Source organism: Gopherus evgoodei, chromosome 4, assembly GCF_007399415.2.
Source record: "Gopherus evgoodei ecotype Sinaloan lineage chromosome 4, rGopEvg1_v1.p, whole genome shotgun sequence".
NCBI classification, from domain to species: Eukaryota; Metazoa; Chordata; order Testudines; family Testudinidae; genus Gopherus; species Gopherus evgoodei.
Genome location: NC_044325.1, coordinates 71,989,440 through 72,008,423, shown reverse-complemented (window position 1 = coordinate 72,008,423; position 18,984 = coordinate 71,989,440). Strand labels below are relative to the sequence as shown.

General features: G+C 44.5%; 1 protein-coding gene across 18 annotated transcripts in view; it reads left to right on the top strand.

Moving 5' to 3' along the window:
- The window catches only part of RAD51B (RAD51 paralog B), a 651,811-nt gene extending 635,371 nt beyond the window's left edge, over window positions 1-16,440 (top strand). For 17 of the 18 annotated variants that reach the window (XM_030559741.1, XM_030559742.1, XM_030559723.1 and 14 more), the window contains one exon: window positions 16,122-16,440. In XM_030559741.1, the coding sequence (XP_030415601.1) occupies window positions 16,122-16,314 (193 nt within the window). In that variant the 3' untranslated portion in view covers window positions 16,315-16,440. Of the gene's footprint in view, window positions 1-5,051; window positions 5,139-16,121 lie in introns of all 18 variants that reach the window. The other variant, XM_030559724.1, reaches the window with a different exon arrangement.
- Window positions 16,441-18,984: the final 2,544 nt, after the last annotated feature.

Sequence of the window (18,984 nt, the reverse complement as noted above, 5' to 3'; positions counted from 1 at the left end):
TTGTTTTCAGTTATAGAAACAGGTTATAATACAAATAAAACACAAAGACTTCTTATCAAACACAGGGAGTGGGAACCAACTGTATTGGGAGGCAGGAGGTACAAGACATTAAGAATCTCCTTTAACTTATCTCAGCCCAAATTATAGTTCTTCAGTGCAGTCACTGCCACTCTACCAGTCCCACCTCTGCATGTAAGATGAAAACAGCCACTTGAGCTCCTTCTAGCATGCTTTTGAGTGGGCCTGATACTAGGAACATAGTAGAGATAAGCAGTGCATTGAAGTTATAGTATCACTGAGATGGAGAGGTCAAGAAATGGATAGAAACAAATCATCCCTCTGGCACTGCCTTTTTCCTGAGTAGGGGGGTAGATCAAGGAGCTCAGATTCAAGTAAGTGGCTGGAGTCAGTAGCCTCTCAGATGATGACAGATTAGACTCAGGGCCTAGTGAAAATATAGTGATTAGCTCTGAGCGGCATCATGTGTTTGTCTCCAGTGCTAGAGGAATTACTGCTGCAGGTTGTGATTTTCCCCAGCAAACTGTAATTATGTCAGGGACCCTTGTTCCTGTAATTTTTCTTGACAACCAAAGTGTAAAAGAATAAGAGAGGGAGGAGGTAAATAAGGGAGGTGAGAAGCAAGAAATGGACAAGGAAACAGGGGAGACACATTTTGTCTTATTTCAGTTCAACTAGCAAAAACTCAATTAACCTTTCTTTGTGCCCCAGATTCAGACTGTTCCTATACAATTTTTCACAACGGTCATTGTCAAGTTTTGAGTCCCCCAAAGTACCATACAGTCAAACTAAATCTGATGGGCTGAGTCTTCTGGGTCTTCCCATGTTCTCGCATTGGTTAAATGAATGTAATGCCTATGAAAGGTGCCAGTGAGACGCCCCTGAAAGAGGGGCTGCATTGAAAGGTGCCAGATTGACATTGCTGGAGACCAAACTTCTCTGTTTATCCACAGCACAGGAACGGGTACAGCATGGGTATAAGTGCCGAGTGGTGCTTTGTGCTGTGGACTGCTGCCCATTGAAGACTGAGCAGGCTGAACTAGATTTGAACCCTGGTCTCAGAAGCCTTTTGTAGACTAGGATTTAAGGGGTTGATGTTAGAAGGGATTAGGTTGCACATACTAACTAAGGTGTTTGAAAAGATTAGTGTAGACAAAGCATTGTCACCTTTAACACACAGTAATGGCTGATCTGCACTTAAAAGTTTTCCCACTGTAGCAGTTAGAGTAGTGATTCTCAACCAGGGGTACGTGTACTCCTAGGGTTACTCGAAGTCTTCCAAGGGGTACATCAGCTCATCTAGATATGTAGCCTGTTGTAAAACTAGGCAAATAAAAAGCACTAGTGAAGTAAGTACAAACTAAAATTCCATAGACAATGATTTGTTTATACTACTCTGTATACTATATGCTGAAATGTAAGTACAATATTTATATTCCAGTTGATTTATTTTATAGTGGTATGGTAAAAATGAGAAAGTAAGCTATTTTTCAGTAATGGTGTGCTGTGACACTTGGTATTTTTATGTCTGAGTTTGTAAGTTTTTAAGTAAGGTGAAACTTGGGGGTACACAAGATAAATCAGACTCTTGAAAGGGATACGGTAGTCTGAAAAGGCTGAGAGTCACCGGATTAGAGGGTTTGATATTTTTGTGACATTTCTGTACTGGCAAATGGCCTAGTGTCAATGCAGTTATAGCAGCAAAAAAGGGCTTTTGCTAGGAACACTTATTTCATTTGGGAATCTGGTATAAGCTGTACTAGCAAAAGGACATTTTTGCTGGAATAAACTCCATTTATACTAGAAGGGTTTCCTGGTATACCAGCAAACATTTTAAGGGACAAGGCCTAAATTGGTGAAGTTAAAGCCTAGATTCCCTCTAGGTTTTATTTTGACCAGTTTAGCATATGTTAAAGGCAGAGGTCCTTTGTCTACACTTGACTTTTAGAATCTGTTAGCGCATGTTAGCAAAACACATTCTAACATTGGACCTTTTAATCCTAGCTGAGACAAGGTCAGAATTGTTACTGTTGAGACATGTCGCCCCTCTACATCAGCCAACAGACCTGGCTGGCATTGGAGGGAAATGTGTACTGCAGTCCCTGGAGAAGTACAGCAGCAGGCATGCTATCCCCCTTGTGCCTGAGAGCTCCAGGAGACATTGTGTTGACTATTGGATCCTTTTAAAGCTCCTGAGCCAATACCGTCACTGAATTCTAAGCCTGGTCTACACTTAAAAACGTAGGTCAGCATAGCTATAGCACTCAGGGATGTGAAAATTCCCCCTGAGTGCTGCAGTAATGCTGACCTAGCCCTGGGTATAAACACAGCAAGATGGATGGAAGAATACTTCAAGCAACCTAGCTACTGTCGTTCACAGAGGTGGTGTTCCTACAGCAATGGGAAAACCCCTTCAGTCACACTAATCTGCATCTCTGTTGTGGGGTTACAGTGACATAGTTACGGCACCACAGATATACCACTATAGCACCCTTAGTGTAGACATGGCTTTACAGACACACAGCTCCTTTCACCTGACGACAGATGCCAGCAACTTGCTTGGCTGGAGTTGGCACAAAGGATGCTGTGAGTAAGAGGAGGGAATGGAAGGGATTGAAAGAATTCTTATATACGTCTTCATTTCTTTTCCCAATTGTTGTGTGATGTTGCTGTTAGTTATTGAACAGCTGCTGTGTTCTACCCCAGAGAAAACTGCATATCAGTAGTGAGTGAGCCTGACTGCTAAAGTAAGTGCTGTGGAATGAAAGGGGCTACAGAAATGGTTCTCTCTAATTCATTATTTTGTTAAATACATTTGCGACCACAGCATCTGAGGCCCTATCCAGAGATGCCGGTCTAGCTCCTCACATCTGCAGTCTCTGACACTGGGCGTTTCTGACTTATCACTTGTGCAGTAGGTGGATCTCTCTTTTCTTTCTCCTTCCAGATAGCTCCTTGCAATACTCCCAGTGGTTGGTTCTGAAATTCTGAGGAGGCCAGATTACTCAGGCAAAAGGTGTTTGCAGCCTTCAAGGCTTTATGACTTCGGGGCTCCTGGAGATAAGGGTAGTGGATGGAAGAGGAGTGGGTGTATTGCAAGTGCCCAAGGGCTGAGAGGGAGAGCATTCTTTTGCATCCATTCAGACACAGCTATTTCCTGCTTTGCTCCTGCAGTCAGCATGCGCCACCTGCTCTTACTTAACCATTTCCTGTTTACTGTTTCAGAAACCCTGTGGTGCAGTTGCTAGGCTAATGTGTCACTGGATCAGTCTATATATACAACCCTTTTCAGACAGGCCTTCACTCAGAATTTTTTCACTCTAGTATTATCTGTATGTGAGTCTTCTAGGGAGATCCAGCAAGTGGGTGTGTGTACTCACACACATCTGTATGTAATTGCTACTCAGGGCAAATTCATCCTTAATGTAATTCCACTGAAGTTGATAGAGTTACATTAGGGAAGAATTTGCCCCTTAGCCTCTGTCACTTACTGTCTCTGTCTCTTTTTTTCTTGTGGTGCTTTCTGTTTGTTTCTATGGACCTGACCCAAGAGATGAGCAGTACACTGGAGGCAAATTCCCCTTTCTTTAGAAAAGAAGCTATTGAGATTTTTGAACAGAGTCACCCTGTTGCTTTCTAAATAGCTTTAAAACTGTCCTGTCTCAAGAATGAGGGATTTGTCTGCATGGTTTTCCCCCATTCCAAAATATTTTCTAGCTTTGAAGGCAGTGAGGGGGATTTCTTCCGATTTCCCACCCCCTCCTGCTTCTCATGCATGTAAGGTAAGAGGCAAGGAGCACGGAAGAAAATTATCCATGCAATAGGTCTGTTTACAGTGTTGAAGTGTAGATGGTTCCTAAGACAATATTTCTCATGAAAATTCTCAAGTTGACAAAATTAATTTTAAAGGAACACAGGCTCAGAATCATTTTTTCTTGTCCGTGTTACCAGTAACTCCTTTATGATTACACTGTACTGAGCTTTTCAAAATCCCTTTTTCTCTTCACCCTTTGTGCTGTTTCTCTCCCCCGCTCCCTCGCCCCCCATGTTTTTGCATTTCGGTCTGCTTGGTCAGTGAAAATAGATCATTCATTTTCACTCTCTGACTCTCAAGCTCTAGCACAGCGCTGGAATGTTTGGGTTGTGGTGAGCCCTTTAGGGGAATGTTTATTTGTGAAAAAGCAAACAAAACCAACCTGTTCCCACTGCCATTCGGTTAAAAAAAATATATAATGGAAACATTTCAGTTGGAATTAGGGTTGTTTTAAAAAGAATCTGGGGCCAGCTTTGACCTGACAGTATCCCAAAGCTGTGTGCTGTGTGCCAGTGTTATACTGATGTATATGTAAAGAGAATTGCAATCACCTTCTAAGAATGCTGCAGATTTAGGTCCCATTTACATTAGAGGAATTTGCACTGCAAATCCCTAATGTAGACACACTGTGCCAGTGTAAAGCATGGCACTTATCATTGTGGCTTGCTCTGCTAACTTAGTCCAGCAAGTCATACCTACATAAACCTGGTTTTGTATGAGGGCAGCACATCTACATTAAGGATTCACACTTATGTAACTGCATCAATGTAGTTACACCAGTGTGTATTTTTAACAATTTTCCTAGTATAGATGGAGCCTTGTTGTGATTGTAACGTGGCTTTTCACTATTAGGTGTTATACAGGACATCCCAAACAGCTATTAGCTGCAGGAATAACATAACTACAGTTACGTCACGGTTTTCTGAAGTGCCCATCAACTCATCTCTGAGGAGCTTCTGATGCTTCTCTTTAATCAGGAAGGCAAGCGGTTGTTTTCTACACATCAATGCTTTCGGACTGGATCACATATATGACATAGTTACTTCGGTTACTCTTACTGTTAGGGTACCTGTCATCAACGGCACTAGCCCAGAATGAGTCATACCCCACCCATGCTATGATTTGCTTAAGCCAGCAAATCTCTACTTTCTCCCACTTTTTACAGCGTACAGTCCTGTTAAATTCATAATCTTATTGCACTATACAATTCTTCCTACAGCAGGCCCTTGCCCTGTAAGCAGTCTGTGGATCCAGGAGCTCAGCTGCTTCAAGGCATTTTGGTTCATTGCCTGTCTTCATTTACCAGGTGTGTTCTTTTGCCACTTTAGTTTCCTGTTGCATATCAACTTTGAATCCCTGGAAATTTCTTCTTACTAGAAATAATTAGATGTAATTAAGAGAAAATGTAGACAGAATAGTGAGAAAATGTAATGATGATGAGGTCAGCTGTACTGTAGAATACTCTTTTCTTTAAGTCTAAGATGAGCAAAGCCCGGGAAAATATACTGGAATGATACTGCACAGGCCTCTGGTGCGGGGAAAGCGACTAGTTGCGATCTTATAGGTACTTTCTATCTTAACTTACATGATTCTTGGTAACATGTTAATTTCTGTATTGGCGATTCATTTGTAAGGGCATTTCTGTGCGGGGTGGAGGGGAGGTTCAGTGTCCAGAGAACATTAATCCTTATTTTAGCAGGTACAGGGTAAAGTGTGTTCGCTTGTACTCCACTGTAACTGTAAGCCTTGCCAAGCCCTTACATTCTTTTCTGAGTATGTATAAGATAAGATAAACCATGAACTCGCTAGAGCTCATCCTGCCTCAAGGGTCTGTATCTATCTCTCTTCCCTTTACCCTCCCCACCCCACAACTTGTAACTGGTGGCACAGACCCAATACTTCACGTGTTTGGGCCTTTTCTTCCTTATTGCTGCTAACCATGCAAATGCAAGTAATGAGGGCTGGGAGCCTTTCAGAGGTGCTTTGAAGTCCTGTACAGATGCAGAAAGAGAAGCGAGTAGGGGTATGTCTACACAGCTGACGTTAAAGCGCTGCGTAGTGACGGCCCCAGCACTGAGAGAGAGCTCTTCCAGCGCTGTAATAAAACCACCTCCACAAGGGGAATTGCTGCCAGCACTGAGAGCGCAGCTCCCAGCACTGGAGCACTATCTACAATGCCACTTTACAGCACTGAAACTTGCATCGCTTGGGGGGTGTTTTTTCACACCTCTAAGCAAAGGAAGTTTCAGCACTGTAAGTGGTAGTGTAGACAAGGCCTAAGACAGAGCTGTAGCACACAAGCACCATCCTAATCGGCTCATAATCATTTTTAGACATCAACAAACACTAGAGGCAAAGAAGAGATGGAGAAAAAAGGTCTAATCCTAAAGTGCCTTTTTATGGTGCTATTCCCCTCCTTCTGCCCCCACACAGTGACCCAAAACACTGACAATAAACAATGGCGTGACCCAAAGTTTGGATTTCAGTGCAGGTTCAAAGGATAGGGTGGCCTCAGGAGCATTGTCTACACTAGGACTCCCACCACTGCTCTCACCAGTGGAGCTAAACTTGTGTTAGCAACAGTGCAAAATGTTTGCAGAATTAGTCTAGTATAGACAAGGCCTAAGATTCCTCCAAACTACTCCCAGTTCCCACCTTGGCAAATCTGACCTAAAGCATATAAAGTTTCATTATCAGATCTCTGTCTTATGATGCTGTTTGCATCATGATCTTTCATTAGGGTCCCAATAAAATCTTGGTAGGTTTCTAGGCAAACCACTAGCTTTAGACTATAGAAATTAGGGATGGAAAAGACCTAGAAATCACTCAGGGCTTGTCTTCACATACCCCGAGAGGTGGTAACTAGGTTGACAGGTGAAGCTCTCCCGTCAGCTTAGTGCCATCTACATGGGCGGGGCGGGAAGGGGAGAGAGTCAGTATGACTATGTCGCTCAGGTGTGTGGATTTTTCACACCCCTGAGTGACATAGTTATATCAGTATAGATCTATAGTGTAGACCTGGTCTCAGTCCATCCCCCTGCAAGATCACAATATCGCCCCCCTGGTAGAGGCATTACAGGTATCCAGTTGATTAGACAGAGAGTATAGCTACTCTTAGCCAAAAGACCAAGAGCTCTCTTAGAATCATAGAAATTAAAGATGAATAAAATCTGCTAGGCCATCCAGTGCCCTCCTCCTTCCCAGGGCTAGCACAAGATTGTTCCTTACACTGTAATTGCTAGTGCTTTGAACAGTTTAGTTGTAAATGTTTCAAACAAAGGGAGTCTAAACTGGGAGACTATTCAGCAGTCTAACAACTCATTTCACCATCAGGAGATTTTCCTGAGAGCCAGCCTTTTCTTAATTTAACCCCTCTGCTGCTCCTAGTTGAAGGTGACCCACCAAGGATTTAATTTTATTTTTGTAATTATCTGTGTGCCCTTTCTTTTGAACAATTTTTTTTAACAATTGAAGAAGCCCTGGGAGGTTGCTTTTGCTCTTTCTTTGTTTTTTACCTTAGAAATACTAGGAATAATAATGCATAGTGCTTCTCATCAGTAGAATCAAAGCACTTATCAAAGGAGGGCAATATCATTATTCTCATTTTACAGATGGGGAAACTGAGGCACAGAGCAGTGACATGACTGGCCTAAGATCACCCAGCAGGCCAGTCGGACAGCCACAAATTGAACACAGAACTTCTGAGTCCCAGGCCAGTGCCCTATCCACTAGGCTATACTGCCTTCCTTGTCAGGGTTAATTTCCCTTGGCTTTTTTTGGAGAACCTGTAGGGAGCCCTCACTGAAGTTTATTCGGACCTTTCATATCTTCACTGAAAGGGCAGTGTGTTGGCTATTTAATAAAGATATCCTGTCTGCCACGTGCTTGTTATGCATTGGCGTTAAACAGGCATGAAAAAAGGGGGGAGAGAAGAGTTTTAAACAAACTGAGTCAGTTATTCCAGCCTCCTGATCATTTTCTGAATTCCTCCAGTTTTCCTGCATCTTCTTGGTAGCGAGTTGTCCAGAACTGAACACAGTATACAGCTCTAGTCTTACCCATGCAGTGCAGAGGCTTCCTTCCCAATCAGTGACATGATGCTTCCCTTGCTTGCTTCATTTACATTTAAATGCAATTTTCAGTAATGGTGCCTTGTTTCTTACAATCTACGTGGCTGTTGGAATTACTTATGTTCCATTGGGGACTTTAACACTAAAGCTTAATGTTGTCCAGTCTACCAATTTAATAGATACTGATTGCAGGATTTCATCTAGTTTAGGTTACAAATGAAAGTGGCTTTGTTTTCAACCAGGCCTGCCTTTGTGTATGTCCATTGTCACTTTAGCATGACTAGTAGTAGGACGATCTGGCCCTGGAAAGCCTCCAGCAAATTCTTGACGTCACCAGCCAAGCCTCCGAGTGGATGGGCCTCCCCTTCAACCCCCAAAAGTGTGCCTCTCTCCATGTCAATGGTGGCGCCAGGGCGCTGGTCCGGCCATCGCTGTTTCTGACCCAGCGCAAGCCCATGGCCTCCCTCGAAGAGGGAGAGGTATACCAATACCTTGGCACACTCACAGGAGTCTGCATCCAACAGACCCCCGAAGACACCATCGTGGAGATCCTGCGAGACGTGGCCCAAATTGACTCCTCCTTGCTTGCCCCCGGCAAAAGATCAATGCCCTCAATACCTTCCTGATCCCCTGCATCTCCTTTGTCCTCAAGGGATTGGCCGTAGCCAAGGTGCCCCTGAACAAGGCCGACAGCACCATCAGGCAGCTGGTGAAGAAATGGCTCTACCTTCCCCAGAGGGCCAGCACCGACATCATCTACATTTCCCAGAGGCAGGGCGGTGCCAATGTACCTCAGATGGGTGACCTTTGCGACATGGCAGTGATGACCCACGCCTTCTGCCTCCTGATGTGCCCGGACCCGATGGTGAGGAGCATCGCGCAGGAAGCCATATGGGATGTGGTCAGGAAACGCATCGCCAGGGCCCCCTCCGAGCAGGACATTGCCACTTATCTCAGTGGCTCCCTGGAGGCTGAGTTCGGGAGAGAGGGGGGAGACCTGTCCTCTCTCTGGTCCTGTGCCTGCAACACCTCGAGATGCCTGGGAAAGAGGATTGGCTGTCGCTGGAAATGGTGTGAGGAATGCCAGGAGCTGGGAATACTGGTGCCACACATAAAGACCCTGGACCACACCATCATCACCCCGACTGCCAGAGCTATGCTGGAAAGGACCCTGAAAGATGCCATTCGCTGCCACTATGCTGAGAACCTCAAGCAGAAGCCGGACCAGGGCAAGGTATTCGAGGTGTCCAGCAAGTGGGACGCCAGCAACCACTTCCTCCCCAGGGGCAGCTTCACAAGGTTCGCCGACTGGTGGTTCATCCACAGGGCCTGACCCAACTGCGTTCCCCTCAATGGAGCCATCCGCCATGGCAACTGGGAAAAGAGCTGCAGGAAGCGCAACTACACAAACGAGACCCTGCCCCACGTCCTGTGTGGATGCAAAAAGCACTCCGGAGCCTGGTGGCACCACCACAACGCCATCCAGAATCGGCTGGTGAAAACTATCCCGCCCTCCCTGGGGAAGATCGTGCTCGACTCGGCCATCCTCGGGACAGACAGCAGACTGCAACCCGACATCGTCGTGACGGATGCAGAAAAGAAGAAGATCCTCATGATAGATGTCATGGTGCCCTTTGAAAACAGGTCACCGGCTTTCCATGAGGCCCAAGCCTGGAAGACGTCGAAGTACACCCCGCTGGCCAAGACCCTGAGAGCCCAGGGCTACGAGGTCCAGATACACGCTCTGATCATGGGAGCCCTGGGCTCGTGGGACCCCCACAATGAGCCAGTTCTGGGAGCGTGTGGAGTCGGTTGACGCTACACCTGGCTCATGAGATAGGTCATGGTGTCTGACACCATCGGGTGGTCCAGAGACATTTATATGGAACACATCACAGGACACCGTCAATACCACACTGAGTAATCGAGACCGCCAACCAGGGAAATAACCCACTTCCTTCCCAGACGAACCAAGGGACGCACCCCACCCATATACTCATTCGCTACACTGGTAGTGACTTGGACTCCTTATACATTCCAAGGGTGGCGTACCCGAGCCCACTTATCCGCTGACACTTTAAAAACTCTTGCACCCCAATCTGGGTCTATGGCAGTTATGTGATATTGATGTATCTCTTCACTCTTGCAGCCGATACCTGTAATCCCTCAGAACTCAAGCCTGACCCCAGATGTACAGTACCTTCCCTCTTAACTTGTGTCTATTTAATTTTAAACATTAACTTTAATAATTTTTTTTAATTTGTTCAGAAGAAGTCCCAGGGCTGGAACCAGAAAGACACTGCAGGTCATGCTTGAGGTGTACTGACAGAACTGTGTGGGGACCGGGAATGCTAAGAACAGGTGGTGTGCAGGTCAGGGTTGAAATGTTTTGGCAAAGTTGTATTTGGGGACTGGCATGTACATATCTTCCTGGCTGCCAAGCTCTTCTGCAGTATCCCAGTACATCCCATCCTCTGTCCCACTCCCTCCAGCTGCCAAACCCTCCTAATTTCCAGGTGTTATCCACCTGGAATGGGATGATGTTCTGAAAGCTGCAAGATTGTTGTAGGTCACTGAGCAATCATCATAATTGCTTTCTGAGAATTTGAGAAATACCACTAGGGGTGCTTGCTCTTTTGCCTCCTGGCCATGCTAATAGAGGAAGTTGAGAAGCAGCAATAGATTACATAAAGTAGGGCAATTCCCGAAGACCTCACCCAGACAATCTTAAACTGAAGTTGCTTTGCATACACAACAGATAACCCTGTAATTGCCTGCAGCTCCAAGAGGGGGTTACGTAGTCATACTTATGTCCTGTAATCATTCAGTCCGGTTAAACCAGCTGAACCATGGAGACAAAGTAAAAATCCCTGAAACAGATTCTACCTTTTCCAGGTCACAGGTATATGGAACTCTGAACGATTACAGCATCAGTCTCTCCCACACCAAGATACACACTTTGATAACTATATTTCCATAGAAATAACAGCTCCCTACCTCTACTATCAATTGCTGTGAAAGCCAGTGTTGCTTCTAAAAGTGTGCCATGCTTTGAAAACGTGTGATTATGGAATAGTAGTACTCACTCCACAGTTAAAGTTGCAACTAAGTTTCCAGTAGAAAACCAGTTTAGCAGAGAGTGGATCCTTATGGAAGTCACAAACAAGTCGTAGCAGCTTCAAAATGGTAGGTTAAGTCTGAGGCTAAGGCAGAATTTTTCTGCAACATATGAAATGAATTATACATGACATTCTGAAGCATGTCACTCTAAAAGTAGTGAGTGTTGTTAAACATGCTTCCAAAGCTCTTCTAATTTTTTTGGCCCTTTGTAGCAAACCACCAGAGAGATGGAGACAGAAAAACCTTCCTTTACTGGAGACTATCCTAGTTGAGACATAATACCCAGGCCCAAGATGAAGTTGATTTGTGTAAAATTGCAAGGTATTAATGTTTTCTTTAATGGCATTGCTGAGGAATGTTGGTACAAGTTCATTAAGAAAAATAATACTTCTCTAGCCCCTTTCTTGCAGAGACAGACAGCAGTGTGTTACCAGTTACTAGGGAAGTTTATCAATGGAAAAATTAACTTTTTTCAGCAAAAGCCTTGTAATTTTATTGGGTTTCAATGCTGTAACTTGCAAATGGGCCAAGAACATGAAGCAGAATGGCTTAGGGCTTGGCTACACTCGAAACTTCAAAGCGCTGCCGCGGGAGCGCTGCCGCAGCAGTGCTTTGAAGTGCGAGTGTGGTCGCGACGCCAGCGCTGAGAGAGAGCTCTCCCAGCGCTGCACATACTCCACCTCCTCATGGGGATTAGCTTGCAGCGCGGGGAGCCGCGCTCCCAGCGCTACGGCACTGTTTACACTGGCGCTTTACAGCAGTGCTCAGGGGAGTGTTTTTTCACACCGCTGAGCGAGAAAGTTGCAGCGCTGTAAAGCGCCAGTGTAGCCAAGGCCTTAGAGTAGCAGTTGTTAAGGGGTTGTTAGCAGCTGTCTTTAGGGAAAGGGAGAGGGAGGCCAGAATCCTGTAAGACTTCTGTTCCCTTCCACAGCCTGCTATTGCAGTAAATTTCAGTGTTGTTGGAGCCATGTGGTCCAAAGGTGAGGTAATATCTTTTATTGGACCAACTTCTGTTTGTGAGAGAGACAAGCTTTTGCACTTGTACAGAGCTCTTCTTCAGGTCTGGAAAATTTACTCAGTATGTCACAGCTAAATTTCTGGCCTTCAAACAACCCAACTTTGCCAAGCTCATTAGCAGAAGCAAGCTCCTCACAGACCAGGACACGCCAACTCAAAGTGGCACCAGACTCTGCCAAACAACAGATGCAAAACACATTTCAAGATCCATGGGTTGTACACATGCCTATCACATGTGAGCCTCATCCAGAGCATCAAATGCCCTCAATAACAACTAGGTGAGTGAAACCAGGAAATCACTACATTCGCATATGAAATTACACAGAAAAATGATAAAAGTCAGTAACATTGTATTATCCATGGGCAAACACTTTTCAAAAAGTGGTGATTCCATGGCTGATCTCTCAGTCCTCATCCTCAAAGGAATCCTGCACGACACCTTCAAAAGACTGAGCCTGGGAGCTTAAATTCATAACTTTGCAGGACTCTAAAAATCATGGATTTAATACAGATACTGGATTTATGACTTACTACAACAATCTGTAACCCACTAACCCCCACCTTTTTGTACTATGTCTGCAGATGGGTGAACTGGCCACTTTACCTTGTATGGTCTCTTACAATATGTGTTAACCACTTATGCTAAATAATACATTCCATATTGTATTTAGCTGTGACACTGAGGGTCTGTCTGCACTACAAAATTATGTCGGTCTAAATTACGACAATGTACAGCTGCCACAGTAATTAAATCGCTTTTGTGTGTCCACATTATGCTCCTTGTGTCCTCGTTAGGAGCATATGCACTGATTTAATTGTCAGCATGGGGCATTGTGAGATGGCTTCTGAAAGCCAGTAACAGTCAATGTAAGCAATGCAGTGTCTACACTGACTCTGCATCGACTTAACTACATTGACCGACCTAAGTACTACACGTTTCGCAGAGATGGAGTTAAGTCAGCATAGTGGGCGAGTTACATAGGCAGGAGCAACATTTTAGTGTAGATGCTTACAGAATTAGGTTGATATAAACTGCCTTGCTTCGACATAACTCTGTAGTGTAGACCAGGGCTGAGTACCTTTACCAGACCTGAAGAAGAGCTCGGTGCAAGCTCAAAAGCTTGTCTCTTTCACCAGCAGAAGTTGATCCTATACAATATATTACATCACCCACCTTCTCTCTCTAAATTTGCTGAGTCATTTGTAACCAGTCCTCTTCCAAAGCTAGAAATGGTCCATAAACCACTGCACTGATTCCTGAGGCACATCTCATGAAGCCGTGCAAAAGACTCTGCGCATTTGCAGAGGACGCATTACAAGTGGCTGGGTCGCCACTAAAATATTTTGCCAGTATAGTGACATTGGTCAGAAGTGTAATTTTTTTGATGACATTTCTATACTGGCAACAGCCCTAGTGTAGACTACTCAGTTATACTGACAAAAAAGTGCTTTTGTGGTAGAGCTTATACCAATCTACTGGCAAAACCACTTAACTGCTAGTGTAAACTGCATCTACACTAGAAGAGTTTGCTGTGGATAGTTGTACCAGCAAAACTTTTCTAGTGTAGACTGAGCCTTAATATGGGTATTACACAACATTAGGCATACTGAGAGAGGAGAAACATAGCATTAGACAGGAGAGAGAGGTGGAGAGTCTCTTCACTTCAAAACTCCAAATAAACCATAAGAAAGGCTTCTTTGCTACCTGGCACATTGTCCCTTCTGAACTGCCACCTCTGCTAATGCTGGCATTATCCTGGCCCCTTTCAGTTCATCAACTTGCCTTTTACCTACCTCCTTTCACTCGCTTTATTGACTTTCTTCAAAGCTTTGATAGCAAACAATAGTGATTGGCCCATGCAGGTGTTGACTGCTCTGCAGGGTCCTTGAGGGAACTGTACTTTTCTGTCCTACAATGGAGCTTGTCTGAATGATCAGAAGTACATATTTGCCTAGGACTATGGCAACTTGCAGTGCAATTACTGGCAGCAAACAGGTCTTTTCAGTCTAATTCCTCTGTCAAACAGGAGGACGTGCTCTGACTGGTGATTCATTATTACCTGGGATCTTTTGGTTCTGATAATTGCTGGGTGCTCTTTCAGTTCATTATCTCACCTCTTCATCTGCCTACAGCATAGATCAAGACGATCTTAAAGAGTACTCTCATTATGGTTATCTCCTCCCAACAGACAACAGTGCATCTGTTACATGCTGTAGTTAATTATAATAATATAACATCTCTACATTTATATAGCATGTTTACTGTCCAAGCACTTCACACACTATATACATCTAGCACCAGTGAAATGGGATTGAGTCCGAAGTGGGGGCAGCAGCCAGGCAGAACATTGAGGGGAGTGGAAGTTTTAGCCAAGTACATGAGACAAAGTCCTAACTGGCCAGTTGGCCACAAAGATTCCTGTGTGGAAATCTAATTTTCCAAGACCCCAATTAAGAGCAGAAGCAGCAAACTGTAGCTCCCTAGGGGAGAAAGAGGTGAGCTCTGCAGAGATTCAACCACCCTGTGAATAAGGGCAGAGTGTTCTCCAGAGAAGAAAGAGTACCCCATACTGTTTGACAGAGACCCTTCAGATAGGCTATGAATCAGCACTGTCTTGCTGAGAAGGCAGTCGCAGATAGCTCTCAGCCCAATGGTTTTTGAAGGGGGCATAGGATGGAGAGCAGACAGCCTTCATTGCCTATATAAATTCACCTCCACTGTTTAAAATCTAATCATTAGTCTTCAAAGTGAAGTCTAATATAAAACTTTGGATCTGGATACCAGTGCAGAGGGATGTAAATCACAGAAGGAAACAGAGAAATATGCTAGGATGACAAAAGCAGAGTCCATTTTGCTTACTGATGTATTTAGTGCCTAGATGAAATGGTGACCAGCGTGTATATAGATTGATCTGATAGACAAGCCATAAGATGTTCTGGCTATTGGCATGACCTGGACAAAAGATTCTGTTACACAGATATGCTTTACCACTGGAGAGAGAGAGTGAGTGGGAGGAATCCCTCTAGCTGACTCCAGGTGGGTGAGGAGGCATTAGGGATAGTGATTCAGTGGGGAGTATGTTCTGCGAGAAGTTAGATATTTCATTGCATTTCAGTAGGTGATATAGAGATGCTTATGGATATTTCATTGCATTTCAGTAGGTGATATAGAGATGCTTATGGAAATTACATTTAGACAAGTCCATCAATCTATTTATTAATATGCTCACTGTTCCTGTTTCAAGAGGGATGAAACACTGAAGGTATTGGTAAGCAACAATACTTGGTCTGTATTCACAGCAGTTTGATTAAAAGTTGGAAAATAATTTGCGAGCCCTGGGGGTCCCATCTAACCCTTGTACATTTTTTTAAAAGCAGATTTACCTTTAGACTATAACCTGTAATATGGAAATTGGGTAGATGAGTGGAGTGGGTTACATCCCTATCAACAGGAGGCCTCTGCAAGGACAGCCTAAATGTGGATCTTGACTGATACACTTAGGGCCAGATCCTCAGCAAGTGCAAATTGGCATAGCTTCATTGACTTCAATGAAGATATGCCAGTTTACACCAGCTTAGGAGCTGGTCTTTAGTGTGATCTAGTGAAGAATGATTGAAGGGATTGGATCAGGCTAAGAATTGGTTTATAGAGGCAGTTTGACCCTGTCACCTTGATGCCCAGTGTGGGAGTTTGCCTCTGTGAGGAGCATCATAAACTCTGAAAAAGCCAATCAGACAAACTAGAAAAAGCAGTTAGACCTACAGTAGTTTTGCATGTGCTGTTCCAAGCCAAACAATCCGGTCAGACTGCAAGGCCCCAGGACAGCCAATCAGGCTGCTGGAGACATGATCATTATTCACTAATTAAAAGTTATAAATCAAATGAGTAAATTAAGCTTCAGCTGGTCAGAAACTGGCTTATACTGAGAAGTCTAATGTGCTTTTCTTTCATGGGTAAACCAGATTTCTGATTGGCTGAAGCACACAATATGTCTTGTCTCTGTACTAGGGGAAATGCTACCATTTGGTCGTGATCCAAGTGCATACAGTGATTCATTGACCTTCTTCATTGTGTGTTTCAGATGGAAAGGACCACCCAGATGCCAGCTGGGAAGGCTCCAGTCCTGTACTGCAGGCCATAAGAGTGAGGACCAATATCTTGAAAGATGGCTTCCCCAGTTCCACTGCTCAGACCCTCAAGCTAGCACAACCTATATGAAGAAGAACATGTCTCAGCTGGAGCGAAGCATGACACAGATATTTTCCCAAATGTGATTTCTTTAAATTCCTATGAAGCAGTTCATGGAATTGCTTCTTCTTTTACCTCTGAACAGGGTGATTTTGAATGTGGTTCTTGTTCTTTGTACATGAGTAGCCATATTATATTTAGTGATATAAAAATTCTGTGTTAGTTCTATTTAATTTAGGTGATATGATGAAGAAAGATGCCAGATTGGTGCTCTAAAATAGATACAACTCAGGCTGTGGCAGCACATGCATCCCCATCTTACCACGGCTTTGCCAATAGGCTTCCTGACCTGGAAGACCCACTTCCAAAAGTGAGAGGAGAATTCAGTTAGTCCTAAAATGTCAGTTCAAAATCTCCAGGGAAATGTTGAACCCCACCAGTTGGTTTGACTAAAGCAAAGCAGTTCTGTGTCTCTTGCATCTATGATGCACTTTAGAATAATCTTAGCCTGTTGTGTATCATAGTGAAATCTAATCATAGGGTTACGGCAGTTCAGGGTTGAGGGAGAAAATGTAGCAATGATTGCAGTCTCATCCTTCTTGTGGCTGAATTCTAGTTGATTAGTGTGTATGTCCACTGTTCAGCTTTTTCCATCTTCAAAACATTCACTAATCCTCACAACACTACTGCAAGGAAGGAAAGTAATTGTTACTCATTTTACAAGTGGGAAAACAGAATCAGAAAATGTGACCTGTGCAAGATCACACTTGGTCTACACCTAAAATTTAGGTCGACTAGCTACAGCACTCAGGGAAGTAAAAACTTTTGGAGACTGTGCGACATGGTTAGAGCAATCTAACCTGCACTATAGGCAGAGCAGCTAAGTCGATGGAATTCTTCCATCGACCTAGCTACCTCCTCTTGGAGAGATGGATTTATTACAGCAATGGCGAAAGCCCTTCTGTCAATGTAGGAAGTGTTTTCACTGCAGTGGCCCAGCTGCGGCATTGTAGCTGTGGTACTGTACCGTAGACATGGTCTGAGCTGGGATTACAAGTTCCTGGCTCCTAATTCTCTGCAAGCACAAACCATGCCTATCTCTCCACAACTAGGGAGGTCACTCGTCTGATTTTGAACCAGACAGCCCACTTTTGGGGTGGTTTGTCAGACATTATATTGTCCGGTATTGGCTGGGGGCCACCATTTTTCAGAGTGCTGTGCTCTGCCTCCTCTGGCATAACATTGAACATACCATGCATTGATCAAAAAGAAGAAACCAAGTGATGAAATGCAAAATGAGGAATGCAGAAAATGCTACATGGATGAAGAGAGGTTTTCCCTTTAAGGCCATTCCACTCCATTCAACATTAATACTGAGTGAAAGTCATTACCGTTTGCTGGTTCTTGGGTGGTCTTTGTGAAATTAGCCAATAGCAGAGGCAGATTAAGGTCTCTTGGGGCCCTGGGCCAGAGCAAGTGGCGGGGGCAGGGGGTCCTGATGCCGGAATTGTGGGCCCACCTCACCCCTTCCTCCTGCTGCTCCATCCCTTCCACCTGCACTCCCACCCATGGCCCTACCCCATTCTGCCCCTTCCCCCGTGACCCTGCCCCACTCCGCCCCATGAAGCCTACTCCCATTCCACCTCTTCCTCTGCAACCCTGTCCCTCATTCGCTTAATTCTGCCAGCCCCTGCTGCAGCCCTGAGACTGGAGAAGCTCTGGCTGCGAGAGCTCCTCTGTCCCCACAGCCGCAATGAGAACCCCATAGACCCGTGCGGTAATCCTCCACTGCCAATAGCTTCAGCCCAGTTCCTAGTAGACAATTGCTCACATCTCAAAAACACCAATACATGTCACTTATTGACACTCATGTTGGCAGTCTTAGCAGAGGCTAAGCATGGGATGGGGCACAGAAAATAATCTTCCTTCTTACTGAGTAAATTGGGAGAGCAACCTGGAGATGAGTGCTCTGCATACACACACTCTCTCTCACACACTCCTGTCTGGAAGTAGCTGTTGCTACAGTTGCCAAACATGTTATTCCATCTCAATAGGCCACTTCATAAAATTTCCAAAATGCTTCTTGGGGAAGAGAAACTCCCTGGCTGTTGTGTTACTGTTTGGTACTTTGAGGAGGCTTTTTTATTTTTAAACCAAAGGAGAGATTTTCAGCTTGATGATGTTGTGTGCCATGGCTGCTTTTTAATAAGTCCCACTGGGCTAGTATGTACCCATTTCACCTGAGTAGTTTATAAATGTTTGGTAGCACACTTGGACGCAGAAGTGTTTTCTGCTCTTATCAGAGGTGGTGTTAGTCAACAGGGGGCCCTAAGCAGGAAGATACCTCCCCTCCCAACACACACACACACAACATATAATAAAAAGCGAATAGCCCCCCCTCCCCTTGAGCTGCTCAGGGTCCTAAGCAATTGCTTAGTCTACTTATGTCTAGTGCCGGCTCTGACTCTTACTGTCACATGCCTGAGTCCAGGACCTTTCAGAACTACAGAAGGCTGAAGGGCAGGGAAAATTCCATCAAGAAGCATTCAGGTTGCCAAGAAACAGCCAGCGTCTGTTTAGGCTTAAAACGCCTTGTTGTTTTGGGGAGGAGGTAGAGAAGGGGAGCACATATTTTTAAATTTTGAAATGCAAGAATTGTTTAGCTGATTTATCCTGTATTATAGGAACGTTATTATTTTTGGGTGGAGGGCTAAGTTTTTTAATATATCTAAGGAGCTAGAGTGTTTTACAAACAT